Source organism: Amia ocellicauda, chromosome 11 (genome assembly GCF_036373705.1).
Source record: "Amia ocellicauda isolate fAmiCal2 chromosome 11, fAmiCal2.hap1, whole genome shotgun sequence".
In the NCBI taxonomy this organism is placed as follows: Eukaryota; Metazoa; Chordata; class Actinopteri; order Amiiformes; family Amiidae; genus Amia; species Amia ocellicauda.
This window is the reverse complement of record NC_089860.1, coordinates 4883587-4900096: the sequence shown is the minus strand read 5'-3', so window position 1 is coordinate 4900096 and position 16510 is coordinate 4883587. Positions and strand designations below refer to the sequence as shown.

Sequence of the window (16510 nt, the reverse complement as noted above, 5' to 3'; positions counted from 1 at the left end):
TGAAAGTGTTGTGGTCAGATGTGACCAAAATCAAGCTCTTTGGCATCATCTCAACTCGCTGTGTTTGGGGGAGGAGGAGGAATGACCCCAAGAACACCATCCCCACCGTCAAACCTGGAGGTGGAAACATTATGCTTTGGGGGTGTTTTTCTGCTAAGGGGACAGGACAACATCAAAGGGACGATGGACGGGGCCATGTACCGTCAAATCTTGGGTGAGAACCTCCTTCCCTCAGCCAGGGCATTGAAAATGGGTCGTGGATGGGTATTCCAGCATGACAATGACCCAAAACACACAGCCAAGGCAACAAAGGAGTGGCTCAAGAAGAAGCACATTAAGGTCCTGGATTGGCCTAGCCAGTCTCCAGACCTTAATCCCATAGAAAATCTGTGGAGGGAGCTGAAGGTTCGAGTTGCCAAAGGTCAGCTTCAAAACCTTAATGACTTGGAGATGATCTGCAAAGAGGAGTGGGACAAAATCCCTCCTGAGATGTGTGCAAACCTGGTGGCCAACTACAAGAAACGTCTGACCTCTGTGATTGCCAACAAGGGTTTTGCCACCAAGTACTAAATCAAAGGGGTCAAATACTTATTTCCCTCATTAACATGCAAATCAATTTATAACTTTTTTGAAATGCATTTTTCTGGATTTTGTTGTTGTTATTCTGTCTCTCACTGTTAAAATACACCTACCATTAAAATTATAGACTGATCATTTCTTTGTCAGTGGGCAAACGTACAAAATCAGCAGGGGATCAAATACTTTTTTCCCCCACTGTATATATATATGTTTATATGTATATACATACATACACACACACACATACATACATACATACATACTGTATATTTTAAGCCAGACATCAGCTTTTGTCCTTTTTATATAATTATATTCTTGTTTAAATTAAAATAAAAATATAAACAAAATGTAAGTACAGCATTGTTTTTGAAATGCAGTAGATCTATTAACTACTGCATTTAAAAAAGAAATAACTACAAAATTAAACTAGTCTTTTGAAGACTTTCTCATGTAATTGCCCATTTTACAGTATATTCTATCCCACAGAATATCCTGCCCAACCCTGCTAAGTGTACATCCTTTCTTCTGTGGTTTGAGGTGTATTTCAGTAATTTTTACATTTAATACAACAGTGCCCAGTTGCCGTTACCAAGAAATGGTATGTTCAATAGCTGTGCTCATAAAAGCACTTTTCATCAGTATGGAACAATTAAGAGAATTAAAGATTAAAAAGTTAATAAACTGGTATTTAAAATAATAAAAGGGATTTTCATAGTATCCTTTGTTTAGACAAACATTTAACACACCCTAGTAATAACAAAACTAGGAGAAGAAGCTCTACTGTATCAGATTTAGGACTTCTGGTGTTAAGCATATTCATCCAGATTACCTTCTTTCTGTAAGAATTCAGTTAATACCCATTTAAGAGACTCAATTACTAATGAGGAACAATAGTGATCACGATTAATAGTGAAATCTGGGCTTTACATGTTTTTTTGTTAACTAAATTTTCTTTGATTCAGCCATCTTTGAATTCTCATTAAGAAGTGTGTAAAGACTGCCTGGAAATAAAATAATCATTGACACACCTTGTTATAATTGCTTTAGGAACTAAATTCTGATAGAAGTACCTGCTTGCAAATTAAAAACAGGGCTTGGCTTATTTTAAAATAATTGACATATTATGCAAAAACCTTTAAATGAAAATCAATTTCAATATTAACACATTTCCCCTATTGAAACGGACACTGAAATGTTTCAGATGGTTATCACATCAAACAGAACATTTTAACCTAAAAGAAGAACAAGTTGCAGATTAATGACTTAGCAAGGTTGGGAGTTCTGTAGTTGCTATACCCTTATCTGATCACAAGTACGATTATTATTTTCATATATATTTTTTTCCTTTTTTAAATAACATTTACTGTATGGCTATATACTGAAAATATACATTCCCATATTTATATAGAATTATTTTAAAAATACAAATGTGCAAAAAATTGTAAACAAATTGCTTTCCCCTGTGCTGGTCAGACACCATCACAGTCTTGTGGGCTCTTCCTCACTGTCGCTGCAGTTCCCACAGCAGTCCTACAGGGGGCAGGCAAGAGAGGAAAGCATGGGAAGACAAAATACACATCTGGTAAAAACAATTCTTCATACTGCATTCAAACAGGCACCAGTCTCCCAAAAACACAAATGTTATTTTATGATATGTAAGTCTACTGAAAGGAAACTTTACTAAAAGGTACTGCTAAAGTTAATTAATCCCAACTATTTTTTCCTGCCAGATGACTTAAGATTTGTCTATTACAAACAAATAATAATAACAACTATATATATCAACCCCTGCTGGTTCAAGTCAAGGCTTTCCACATCAAGAAATAAACACAATATTTCTTTTTAATATAAAATCTGCATTCTTTTCTTGAAATCACTTTGAAAAACAGCTCTTAAACCTATGCACAAAGTAAAATATATTTTGCAGGGCTTGATAGGAAAATGTGTGCCCTGTTATACACTGTGGATTTGTGCAGTTTTCCAATAACACTTCTGAGAATGCTGTATTTAGCAGCCTGGTTTGCCTGGGCATTTGCATTAGACACTGGCTGGGTCTGATTCTGCTCCAATGGGTGTTTTATTATGGCTCTGGGCTCACTGAAACTGAAGAGATCACTGACTATAGCATCAAATAATCCCACTATCATGACAGTGATTCTTACCTGCCTCCCAAAGAGCCTCTGGAGCAGCCCCTGTTTGGGTGGTGGTGACGGCTGGCCCCTCCAGTCCAGATCAGGTGGCACTGTGCCGTCTGTATAGAACACGTTCAGCTCCTTAAAGCACTCTGTTTCAATCATCTGTGAACGATGAGGGATGGGACACCTCTGTTACATCTCAGGATCCTCATTAAATAAATCGATTCAGTGCATGTTTCAGCTCCCATAATCATTTTTGTATGTCGTTTGTCGGCTATCCTTTGGGAGAGCATGATTAGGAGTTCACTTCTCCAACAGAATATTACATGTATTTAAAAATAAAGTTTGCCATACTTGATCCCACTTGCTTCACTGTTATCTTAACACTTACACACACTGAATGAAAAGTGATCAGAAATACATGGAGAGTGGGGAGAAGGGAGTCTTTAAACTCCCAAGCTTGGTATTCCTTGATTTCTAGCACTGATGATCAATTATATCTCTCCTTCTCTTAGTAGAGGAATGAGTAATTACAGGGAAACAACTTGGGAATTGTATAATTCTGGTAAATGATCTGAAAATTAATCAGATCATGTACAACTGAAAAAATAAACTAATTTCTACTTTGGCATTGTAGTCATTGGGAGGCTTGGGAAACAGAGTACAGATTCCCCTTGGCACACTTCAAAAATCTGATCAATTACAAGCAGAATCTTGCTTGGCAAACAAAGCACTACTGTACAACCTTTGTGGAGAGCTAATTTGTAACTCACAGAACATTGGTGCTTGGTTAATTATAACACTAGAAGAACACAAAAGTTATTTCATCAGCTACATACAAAATAAACTAACTTGGCAAAAGGCATGTTAAGAATTCAGATTAATCAGGAGTTTAAATTAGTCAACACTGTTGAGGTGAGGAATCATTTAGGTTAATCATTGAGTATATCAGTATATATTTTATTACCATTGGAAATTGAATATATTTTTTACTTTGTATAACCTGGACTGTGTCCACAAAGAGAAGATAAATCTAAAGACCTGATGAAGTTTTTGGTTTTGATCCTTTACAATGATCTGCACATGCTTAAAAGTGATTTCCTTGCAGCTTGTGAGCATACCTCATTCTGCCATGGGATGGAGATGCTGCCTGTGGAAACTTTGTTGTAGAAGAAATTATCTTTGGGCTCCAGCTCCACGCCCTTGACTGTCGAGAACTGCTCAATGTCCAGCACATCCTTACAGTAAATGGCCTGGGGCTGAAGGGGGGCACACAAACAAGACAAACAGGCAGATCATAGGTTGAGTAGCAGCCTTATTTACTTATAAGTGTGCAATGGGAATACTGTAGGACATTGGAGCATAATACACAGAGGAATAAAGTTCATGGCTGCAACGCTATAACCACACTTCTGCATGGTTCTCTAAAAAGCAAGCTAGCCAGCTCCTGGGGGGCAATTTAGATGAAGCTGCAATGCAAAATTAGCTACTACCAAGCTAGCAGTCCCCGCTTTCTTTAGGGAAAACTGAATTGGGGGTGTGCGTCTGTTTAAGCATCTCATCAACAAGTCTTGTCCTTGACTATGTATATCTCCAGTAGCTGGCTTTCTAAATACAAGAGCTCTTGCAAAAATTCCACTCCAGGCCAATCTTGCTTAGGAAAAGTACAGTCAGTTTGATGCACTGAAAGTTAAAGTCTGATGCAGATATTCATCAATAGGTGTTAGACAAAAACAATATTGTTTAAATGTCACTGTTGTTTTCCATCTAGTTCCAGTAATTCCATGTATGTTTTTATAAAACAAGGAGCATGTTGCACAATTTCTGAATTTACTCTAAAATTATACCAATTATTTTGTTTTTACAAATACGTTATATATAGTTATTTAAAAAAGATGTATTAAATACAGTGAGGGAAAAAAGTATTTGATCCCCTGCTGATTTTGTACGTTTGCCCACTGACAAAAAAATGATCAGTCTATAATTTTAGTGGTAGGTGTATTTTAAGTGAGAGACAGAATAACAACAAAAAAATTCAGAAAAACGCATTTCAAAAAAGTTATAAATTGATTTGCATGTTAATGAGGGAAATAAGTATTTGATCCCCTATCAATCAGCAAGATTTCTGGCTCCCAGGTGTCTTTTATACAGGTAACGATCTGAGATTAGGAGCACTCTCTTAAAGGGAGTGCTCCTAATCTCAGCTCGTTACCTGTATAAAACACACCTGTCCACAGAAGCAATCAATCAGATTCCAAACTCTCCACCATGGCCAAGACCAAAGAGCTGTCCAAGGATGTCAGGGACAAGATTGTAGACCTACACAAGGCTGGAATGGGCTACAAGACCATCACCAAGCAGCTTGGTGAGAAGGTGACAACAGTTGGTGCGATTATTCGCAAATGGAAGAAACACAAAATAACTGTCAGTCTCCCTCGGTCTGGGGCTCCATGCAAGATCTCACCTCGTGGAGTTTCAATGATCATGAGAATGGTGAGGAATCAGCCCAGAACTACACGGGAGGATCTTGTTAATGATCTCAAGGCAGTTGGGACCATAGTCACCAAGAAAACAATTGGTAACACACTACGCCGTGAAGGACTGAAATCCTGCAGCGCCCGCAAGGTCCCCCTGCTCAAGAAAGCACATGTACAGGCCTGTCTGAAGTTTGCCAATGAACATCTGAATGATTCAGAGGAGAACTGGGTGAAAGTGTTGTGGTCAGATGAGACCAAAATCGAGCTCTTTGGCATCCTCAACTTGCCGTGTTTAGAGGAGGAGGAATGACCCCAAGGTCACCATCCCCACCGTCAAACATGGAGGTGGAAACATTATGCTTTGGGGGTGTTTTTCTGCTAAGGGGACAGGACAACTGCACCGCATCAAACGGACGATGGACGAGGCCATGTACCGTCAAATCTTGGGTGAGAACCTCCTTACCTCAGCCAGGGCATTGAAAATGGGTCGTGGATGGGTATTCCAGCATGACAATGACCCAAAACACACAGCCAAGGCAACAAAGGAGTGGCTCAAGAAGAAGCACATTAATGTCCTGGAGTGGCCTAACCAGTCTCCAGACCTTAATCCCATAGAAAATCTGTGGAGGGAGCTGAAGGTTCGAATTGCCAAATGGCAGCCTCGAAACCTTAATGACTTGGAGAGGATCTGCAAAGAGGAGTGGGACAAAATCCCTCCTGAGATGTGTGCAAACCTGGTGGCCAACTACAAGAAACGTCTGACCTCTGTGATTGCCAACAAGGGTTTTGCCACCAAGTACTAAATCGAAGGGGTCAAATACTTATTTCCCTCATTAACATGCAAATCAATTTATAACTTTTTGGAAATGCGTTTTTCTGGATTTTTTTGTTGTTATTCTGTCTCTCACTGTTAAAATACACCTACCATTAAAATTATAGACTGATCATTTCTTTGTCAGTGGGCAAACGTACAAAATCAGCAGGGGATCAAATACTTTTTTCCCTCACTGTATATATATACACTCACCTAAAGGATTATTAGGAACACCATACTAATACTGTGTTTGACACCCTTTCGCCTTCAGAACTGCCTTAATTCTACGTGGCATTGATTCAACAAGGTGCTGAAAGCATTCTTTAGAAATGTTGGCCCATATTGATAGGATAGCATCTTGCAGTTGATGGAGATTTGTGGGATGCACATCCAGGGCACGAAGCTCCCGTTCCACCACATCCCAAAGATGCTCTATTGGGTTGAGATTTGGTGACTGTGGGGGCCAGTTTAGTACAGTGAACTCATTGTCATGTTCAAGAAACCAATCTGAAATGATTCGACCTTTGTGACATGGTGCATTATCCTGCTGGAAGTAGCCATCAGAGGATGGGTACATGGTGGTCATAAAGGGATGCACATGGTCAGAAACAATGCTCAGGTAGGCCGTGGCATTTAAATGATGCCCAATTGGCACTAAGGGGCCTAAAGTGTGCCAAGAAAACATCCCCCACACCATTACACCACTACCACCAGCCTGCACAGTGGTAACAAGGCATGATGGATCCATGTTCTCATTCTGTTTACGCCAAATTCTGACTCTACCATCTGAATGTCTCAACAGAAATCGAGACTCATCAGACCAGGCAACATTTTTCCAGTCTTCAACTGTCCAAATTTGGTGAGCTTGTGCAAATTGTAGCCTCTTTTTCCTATTTGTAGTGGAGATGAGTGGTACCCGGTGGGGTCTTCTGCTGTTGTAGCCCATCCACCTCAAGGTTGTACGTGTTGTGGCTTCACAAATGCTTTGCTGCATACCTCGGTTGTAACGAGTGGTTATTTCAGTCAAAGTTGCTCTTCTATCAGCTTGAATCAGTCGGCCCATTCTCCTCTGACCTCTAGCATCAACAAGGCATTTTCGCCCACAGGACTGCTGCATACTGGATGTTTTTCCCTTTTCACACCATTCTTTGTAAACCCTAGAAATGGTTGTGCGTGAAAATCCCAGTAACTGAGCAGATTGTGAAATACTCAGACCGGCCCGTCTGGCACCAACAACCATGCCACGCTCAAAATTGCTTAAATCACCTTTCTTTCCCATTCAGACATTCAGTTTGGAGTTCAGGAGATTGTCTTGACCAGGACCACACCCCTAAATGCATTGAAGCAATTGCCATGTGATTGGTTGGTTAGATAATTGCATTAATGAGAAATTGAACAGGTGTTCCTAATAATCCTTTAGGTGAGTGTATGTATATATATATATATATATATATATATATATATATATTTATTAAGGGCTGTCAGTCAATTCAAATATTTGATAGGAGAATCAATGGGCATTAGTTGATTAATCATGCACTTGTGCTGCACAGTAATACTTTAATAAATACTAGGCATTACAGTAGCCTATAACAACGCAGAACGGGAATGGTAAAAAAAAAAAAAAAATATATATATAATAAATATACACTCACCTAAAGGATTATTAGGAACACCTGTTCAATTTCTCATTAATGCAATTATCTAACCAACCAATCACATGGCAGTTGCTTCAATGCATTTAGGGGTGTGGTCCTGGTCAAGACAATCTCCTGAACTCCAAACTGAATGTCTGAATGGGAAAGAAAGGTGATTTAAGCAATTTTGAGCGTGGCATGGTTGTTGGTGCCAGACGGGCCGGTCTGAGTATTTCACAATCTGCTCAGTTACTGGGATTTTCACGCACAACCATTTCTAGGGTTTACAAAGAATGGTGTGAAAAGGGAAAAACATCCAGTATGCGGCAGTCCTGTGGGCGAAAATGCCTTGTTGATGCTAGAGGTCAGAGGAGAATGGGCCGACTGATTCAAGCTGATAGAAGAGCAACTTTGACTGAAATAACCACTCGTTACAACCGAGGTATGCAGCAAAGCATTTGTGAAGCCACAACACGTACAACCTTGAGGCGGATGGGCTACAACAGCAGAAGACCCCACCGGGTACCACTCATCTCCACTACAAATAGGAAAAAGAGGCTACAATTTGCACAAGCTCACCAAAATTGGACAGTTGAAGACTGGACTCTGATGAGTTGATTCTGTTGAGACATTCAGATGGTAGAGTCAGAATTTGGCGTAAATAGAATGAGAACATGGATCCATCATGCCTTGTTACCACTGTGCAGGCTGGTGGTGGTGGTGTAATGGTGTGGGGGATGTTTTCTTGGCACACTTTAGGCCCCTTAGTGCCAATTGGGCATCGTTTAAATGCCACGGCCTACCTGAGCATTGTTTCTGACCATGTCCATCCCTTTATGACCACCATGTACCCATCCTCTGATGGCTACTTCCAGCAGGATAATGCACCATGTCACAAAGGTTGAATCATTTCAAATTGGTTTCTTGAACATGACAATGAGTTCACTGTACTAAACTGGCCCCCACAGTCACCAGATCTCAACCCAATAGAGCATCTTTGGGATGTGGTGGAACGGGAGCTTCGTGCCCTGGATGTGCATCCCACAAATCTCCATCAACTGCAAGATGCTATCCTATCAATATGGGCCAACATTTCTAAAGAATGCTTTCAGCACCTTGTTGAATCAATGCCACGTAGAATGAAGGCAGTTCTGAAGGCGAAAGGGGGTCAAACACAGTATTAGTATGGTGTTCCTAATAATCCTTTAGGTGAGTGTATATATATATATATATTTTTTTTTACCATTCCCGTTCACTAAATCATACCTCTCATGTTTTCATAACGCCAGTGCGTGAAATTTGTTACATAACAAGAAAAAACAGATAGAGCCCTCGCTGGCAAAACCAGGAGAAGGAGGGCAAATGCATCAAATTTTAGTGACAATGTGACAATGCATGAGAATGGGGGGCGAACAGATTATATGCAACAATGACAGAGTTTGAGATGGGGTCTCAATGCTTGACAGTTATACTAAATAATTATAATGCAAAAACCATTACCGTTTAGCCACAACGTGGCTTCTCCTTCCCTTCTCACTACAGCAAACGGGTGTTTAGCTCACAAATGATACTGTAAACTACTCACACTGTCCTCGTAAAAAAAAAAAGCATTTATTGCAAATGAAACCGAAAACCTTTCCTTTGTCTTCAATGTTTCCTTCCGAATCCACTTTGAATCCAAACCTAGACTGTAGTTTTCCATTTAGCGAATTGTAACCCTCAACTTTGTGTGCGGATACTGTACTATAGCTCTGTCATTTTCCCCGTGATTAGCCGTATAAATCGCCAGTCATCATAATGGAAAAAAAATCTGCTCGATTAAAAAGGGAAAATATTGATCGTTGATCAATTTATTAGTTGATTAATAGGTATACTTTGTGGAAATTGCAGGAATTGCAGCTGGGAGTCTGTTGGGATTGGTCTATTCCAACTTTGCACACCTAGATTTGGCAATATTTGACCATTCTTCTTTACAACACTGTTCAAGCTCTGTCAAATTCCTAGGGGAGCACTGATGGACAGCAAGTCATGCCACACATTTTCTATTTTATTTGGATCACGGCTCTGATTGGGCCACACAAAGATATTTGCCATTTTGTTCCTTAGCCACCTGTGTGGCTTTGGCTGTGTGCTTTGGGTCATTGTCATCCTGAAAGTGAACTTCCGTCCCAGTTTAGGGTAAAAATGTTGCCACTTCAGAATCTCCCAAGTGTTTTTCTGCATACTTCAAACGGGATTCAAGGTGGGCTCTCTTGAGTAATGGCTTCATTCTTTCCACCCTAGCATAGAGGCCAATTTGTGGAGTACTTGGGATATTGTGGTCACATGACCAGTCTTGAACATAAAAGCCTGTAACTCTTTGAACGTTGCCATTGGCTGCTTGGTAGCCTCTCTGATCAGTCTCCATCTTGCTTGGTCATCCAGTTTGGAGGGACAACCTGATTTAGGCATGGTCTTGGGTGCTATACAACTTCCACTTCTTAATAATCGTCTTGATAGTTCTCCAATAAATATGTAATGCCTTTGATATTGTTTATATCCATTCCAGTTCTTATGGAAGCTCCTTGGCGCTAATGATCAAGTCTTTGCTGTGAGCAGCAGAGGAAATCTACAGGAACTGTGGAACTTATCCTGAAATCATGTGAATCACTACAATCACTACGTTAATACTTTAATACAGGTGGAGGCCACTTAACTTGGTGTGTGATTTTGAAGGCAACTGGTTACATCTGAGCTAATTTAGGATTTCTATTAGAAAGGGAGTGGACACTTATCCAACCAAGTTTTTGCAAATGTCTAGAATATTGTTTCAATTGGAAGTTGTGGGATTGGATGTGTGGATTAATGAAGACAAATTCCAGGCTATAAGGTAGCAAAAGGTGACATTTTTTTAAATGGGGTGTAGACTTTCTATAGGCACTGTGTATGAATATACACCGATCAGCCATAACATTATGACCAGTAATAGGTGAAGTGAATAACACTGATAATCTCGTTATCATGGCACCTGTCAATGGGTGGGATATATTAGGCAGCAAGTGAACATTTTGTCCTCAAATTTGATGTGTTAGAGCAGGAAAAACGGGCAGGTGTAAGGATCTGAGCGACTTTGACAGGGGCCAAATTGTGATGGCTAGACGACTGGGTCAGAGCATCTCCAAAACTACAGCTCTTGTGGGGTGTTCCCGTCTGCAGTGATCAGTACCTATCAAAAGTGGTCCAAGGAAGGAAAAGCGGAGAACCAGCGACTGGGTCATGGGCGACCAAGGCTCATTGATGGCGAAGGCTGTCCCGTGTGGTCCGATCCAACAGACGAGCTAATGTAGCTCAAATTGCTGAAAAAGTTAATGCTGGTTCTGATAGAAAGGTGTCAGAACTCACAGTGCATCGCAGTTTGTTGCGTATGGGGCTGCATAGCCGCAGACCAGTCAGGGTGCCCATGCTGACCCCTGTCCACTGTCGAAAGCGCCTACAATTGGCACTTGAGCATCAGAACTGGACCACGGAGCAATGGAAGAAGGTGGCCTGGTCTGATGAATCACGAGTTCAAGGTGTTGACTTGGCCTCCAAATTTCCCAGATCTCAATCCAATCGAGCATCTGTGGGATGTGCTGGACAAACAAGTCTGATCCATGAAGGCCCCCCCTCACAACTGACTCTGATAACGTCTTGGTGCCAACGGTTCAGGGCTGTTTTGGTGGCAAAAGGGGGACCTAGACAATATTAGGCAGGTGGTCATAATGTTATGGCTGATCGGTGTATATGAAGCTTCCGCAAATACAATATCATTGCTTACTGCAATGAGAAGAACACTAAATTAAAACTGACCAAGTATGAAAGTGACAGAAGCCAAACTGCCACGAATTTACTATTCACTGAATCAGGATGTGTGCTCTGGAGTCCTTAACCCAAGACATTAAGCCTATACTAAGTTCCTGTTCTGTGGGCTGATGATAACAGATGATTTATGTGAAGAATATTTAATGAATTCTTGTAACATGTGATGCTTGGCGGGGATGGACACAGAGATGCCTGTTGTGTGACAGTTTAATCCATTTTGGGCTTTACCCAGATGCCAACTATCATGTGGATTGTACAGCCGATGCAGGAAAGCAATCACAGACAAAAAAAATTGGTTGTGAGGAGATTAGGACTGGGATGTATTTTCTCTGTGATGTATTTTGGAGGAAAGTCAAATGGATATTTCAAGTATTTTCCTTATGAAGTCTGATATTGATTCCAAAATGTTTCTGCTACTCTTCAAATGCCTAACATTGTCTGCCTCGGTTTTAATTTCTCTGGCACTCTTTACGCTGTCAAACATATTCTGCATTTGTCCAAGCTAAATTGGCCAGAGGATTCTTTGACCGAACTTAAAACCTTTCCTTCCAGTTCCTCATGTTGCCATTCCTGAATTAAGCCCTGATGTAACAACACTTTGCAGACTCAACTCTTCCTTCCCTTGCCCAAATAAATCATCCCTATTCAGAATAGCTTATTATTCCAAAGGGATCTTGTCCTGAGTGCTATGTGAGGCTCTCTGGCATCTCAACTGTGAATGTAATATCGATTGACTGAGTGATGTGCAAGTAGAGGTCACTCACGTCAGGAATGAATGGGGCCTCCAGCATGCCTGCCTCCAGCCTCTTGAAGTTGATGGATCGTAGGAGTGGATGGGCCTTGACCTCCGAGGCCCCTTCCCCCCGACAGCCCAGCCTCTCTCTGGGGTCTTTGGCCAGCAGCTGTGGGGACCAGAATGCAAGTGAAGACAGACATGACTTTGATCAATTTGCAGAAACTACATAGCGCGTGTGAGTGTGTTTTCAAATACAAATACATATAAATTATATTATAAAGGAACACAAATAAATCGCTAACAAATAAAGACTATGAAAATTATTAAACGTGATAGAACAATAATAATAAATAATTTGTGATTCACTTATTTTGTAAATGAACTAGAGAAAGAGACATTTGGTAAAGCTAGAAATTTAGAGAAAGTATGGAACATAAGCTCCTCCACTGTAGTAGTAGTAGTAGTAGTAGTAGTAGTAGTAGTAGTTGGTAGTAATAATAATACCCTTTAATATAATGATTGTTAGCATCTGGGTTATTACTGCTTTGGAACAAGTTTTTGGAGATCAGAGAAATAGCTGAAAACTGCAAGAACACTTAAAATCTGTGCTTATTCTCTGTGTGTGTGTGTGTGTGTGTGTGTGTGTATTTGTGTGTGCATGCATGCAGTTACTGTGGAACGGCAACAAGATACTGACCATCTTGCAGAGCGAGAGGGCGTCCTCAGAAAATTTGCTGGAGTACTCCTCCTCCACCTCCTTCACCAGTCGCTCCACCTCCTCCCTCTTGATCTTCTTCTTGCGCTGCTGGAAGGGTGACTGGCCCTCAATCATCTCATACAGAAGGCAACCCAGAGCCCACCAGTCCGGGCTGAACGTGTACCTCTCGTTTTTCACCACCTCTGGGGCTGAGAGACAACACAGGGCCTCCTCAAAACTCGAATCAGCAATGCACTTGTAGGCCCTGCAAATCTGCTCCTATGCCTCCAGGGGCCTGTATGCTGCCTAGAGCTAAAAAGACTGGTTCAGCAGGTGTCCAATGTAGTACAACATTCTTGTCACACAATCACCATTGTCTTTCTGCTCTATGAATTTTGGTTTGCACTGTAGTCCCATATAACTCAGCTGGTTTCACAGATTTCGACCACCCTACCTTGTTTAACATTGGGTAGTCCAGACAAAATTTTGATGGTTGAGTTTTGTCTTTCCTTTTACAAAACATTTTTAACAAATGCAATGTGCTCTTGATAAATCTATGGAGAATTGTGTGAGGGCACACTGGCTGACTAGGGAATTACTCTAACAGGTATTACTCTGTATTCCCTGAATGTGGATTAAAGAGCATTTATTTTATTGGAAACTTTAAGAAATGCTCAATTTATCATCAGACCTCTGCGATTTAAAATGAGGAACAGACGCGGATTAACAATGCTATTACACCTTTGAAGGGAGGTAAGGACAGCAGTAATAAATGTTAAACTATCAAGTCTACTAAGATGCTGTCATCGATTTTATTTAATTTAGACAACCCACATTAAATAACACACCTCTGTGACAAATGTACAGAGAGGTAACTAAAATTAGCACAGAACCTTTCCAGATTATGTAAAACAGCCTGTTAGCTCCCTTACATTTTCCTGCCCAACGGATTGCTTATGAGAGGAGAAAGTGGGAGGGTGGGGGTGGAAAAAAAAAATGAAACAGAAAAGCCAAACCTGAAATTAGTATTCTTGGCTACTGTAAAACTAGGGGGAGTTGAGCTTTCTTGTGATTTAAGAATGGATGAGATCGACATCTGTAAGAAGGTAGAGGTTACTAAAATAGAATTGCAAAGAGAATAAAGGGTTCGGGCAAAATCACTTATTTTAGGCAAATCTTTAAAAATATATAGCCCTGATTTGCTATAAATACAAAGTGATTTCTGAAGGTATTTCTGCATATTTTCTTGCAATTACTTTTTCCTCTGTTCAGATACAAAGGGGGCCATCTACCACTGACACTAGAACACTACTGACATAACAATGAGAGCCAGTTGTGTGTGGCCACATGCAGCTTGATGGAGTATGAAACAAGTGTACTCACCCATGTAACCCACTGTTCCAACCCTGCCTTTGATTGTCTGGCCCACTGGTACATGTACAGCCAGCCCCAAGTCAGAGATACGGATGTGGCCTGAAAGGAAGGGGAACTTAGATATGTAAGAAGAGTCTATTCACTACTGGCAAGTTCCTTATATGTGCATTGCATCCAACAGTGTTGAAATGCTATTTGTAAAGAATTGCATTAGAAATTGAGCCACAAGTTGACTGCCCCTAAGACAAGGAAGTGTGATTTGCCCTAGTTACTGTTCAACAGTGAATCTATACAGGAAGAGAATGCAATGTGGAGCGACTATATGAAGAATGGCCCATTACAACATTAGGCAGTCTAAGTATGGAGTGAAAGTTCAAGTGAGACATAAGGATGTCAAATGTCAAGTCATTGGAAAGTCTTGCGTAATACTAAATGTTTGCTCTATTGTAAGTGGTCTTTGCCAACAGCCCTTGGAAATGGAGGAGCCGTTCGAAAGCCGTTATCTTGTGTACTGTGGTTCCACCTGCTGGGGATCAGAGGTAGGACAGGGTAGAATTTGTAGGTGCTCAATTATTATACAGATTCTCTTGCCGATATTCACAAAGAGCTCCTATTAAAAGTCATTCAAAAGTTAAAAGGCTAGGTTTACACATATGAATATATCTTAGTTATTGTTCATATGATCAATGAAACAAAGTCACTTGTTGACATAAATCTAATGTCATTTAAGACAGAATGACAAAGTTAAGGATGTTAATTTTCTGAATTACTGAATTTCCCTGCATAACTGATCATAAATAAATGTTTCTATGTCTTTAATTTTTTCTTTTTTTCTTTTTAAAGGTGCTATTAGACTTGCTCTACTGGGGCCCTCAGAGGAGTGGATTTGAGAAACACTGGTTTAGACACTGCTTCACAAACAGAATATTACAGTCATTAGTGTCTGGCCATCAGTGACTGATAAAGCACTGATGTGAATACAGCCTGCTGCTTGGAAAGATAAATCATCCAGAAAAGGTTTGTTCCAACGACAACAGTTACTTGTTTAAAAGCTGGGCTGATACAGAGATAAGTTCTGATCTGAGTAGTGCATGTGAAAAAGAACATTATGATTTGTCAACTCAAGTAAGGTGGTAAATAGGTCTTGTTTTTCAGAAAGCTAGCTCACTCACCATGGTCATCTAACAGAATATTTTCAGGCTTCAGGTCCCTGCAATGAACACACACATAGAAAAAGAAAAAAAAAATATTAGTTTTTGAATTTTAGTACTTGATAATGAAAGACTTGGTTTTGTGCAGTCAAGAACCAGAACATACCTGTACACTATTCTTTCCCTGTGCAGATCTTCCAATCCACAGCACAGTTCTGCAGCATAGAAAACCGCTCTTTTCTCATCAAAGCCAGCCTCTCCCATGTGGTAGATGTGGAATTTCAGATCGCCACCATTCATAAGAGTCAGCACAAGGCACAGGGCATCTTTAGTCTCATAGGCGTACGCCAGACTTACCTCCAGGGGAAAAAAGGGAATGGAAATAAAAATGGTGATTGAAGCGACAGCTCTGTCACAGGAACGACTGCGGATTTCTTTTCTTCGGATTTCATTTTTATTTAGTCATTCTGAGTAATGAATTCAGTGTTCAAGTTTAAAAACCTGATTCTAGGACCCCTCACCTGCAGTCACAATTAGAATAGCCACCATGTAAAGTTGCTTCTGTTACACACTAGTTGCTTTTTTCACAGACCCTGGGACTTCCAAACACAAACACATATGAATGTATTCAGAAGTTAATTGTTTATTATAACCCTCCTTAGTTCTACACAGTCAATATTAGCTAACTGTCAGATTTTTTCCTCTTAAACAGGATTGGATTCCTTACTTTCCTTTAGTAGATTCCAAACATCTTTATTTACATAAATTCAGAACCCTACCTGTTTTGTAACTTGTGCTGGACTGAGACAATTGATTTTAGTTTTTGTGGGCAATGATAATTCTAAGTAACCGTGTTATTCAGATGTTTTTAACGTGATTAATTTGTCAGGTATGAATAATATAAATACTGTAAATATATATTTTTTTTATTTAATGAAAGATGACAGTGCTTGATTCTGGACTGGGACATGGATGTAAAACTGTCAATATATACAGTTACATGTCAAATCCATTAAATATGCCAAAACCCTCTGAACAGATGTCAAAAGGACTTTTGAAATCATTAAAGG

The 16510-nt window shown here is 40.2% G+C and overlaps 1 protein-coding gene across 1 annotated transcript in view; it reads right to left on the bottom strand.

The window, feature by feature from the left end:
* Nucleotides 1-1713: 1713 nt before the first annotated feature.
* The window catches only part of grk6 (G protein-coupled receptor kinase 6), a 60551-nt gene continuing 45754 nt past the window's right edge, over nucleotides 1714-16510 (bottom strand). The window contains exons 9-16 of the mRNA XM_066716417.1: nucleotides 15607-15797; nucleotides 15462-15499; nucleotides 14299-14388; nucleotides 12916-13124; nucleotides 12247-12384; nucleotides 3836-3973; nucleotides 2742-2876; nucleotides 1714-2109 (exon numbers count right to left, since the gene is read on the bottom strand). Coding sequence (XP_066572514.1) covers nucleotides 2059-2109; nucleotides 2742-2876; nucleotides 3836-3973; nucleotides 12247-12384; nucleotides 12916-13124; nucleotides 14299-14388; nucleotides 15462-15499; nucleotides 15607-15797 — 990 coding nt within the window. The 3' untranslated portion in view covers nucleotides 1714-2058. The remainder of the gene's footprint in view (nucleotides 2110-2741; nucleotides 2877-3835; nucleotides 3974-12246; nucleotides 12385-12915; nucleotides 13125-14298; nucleotides 14389-15461; nucleotides 15500-15606; nucleotides 15798-16510) is intronic.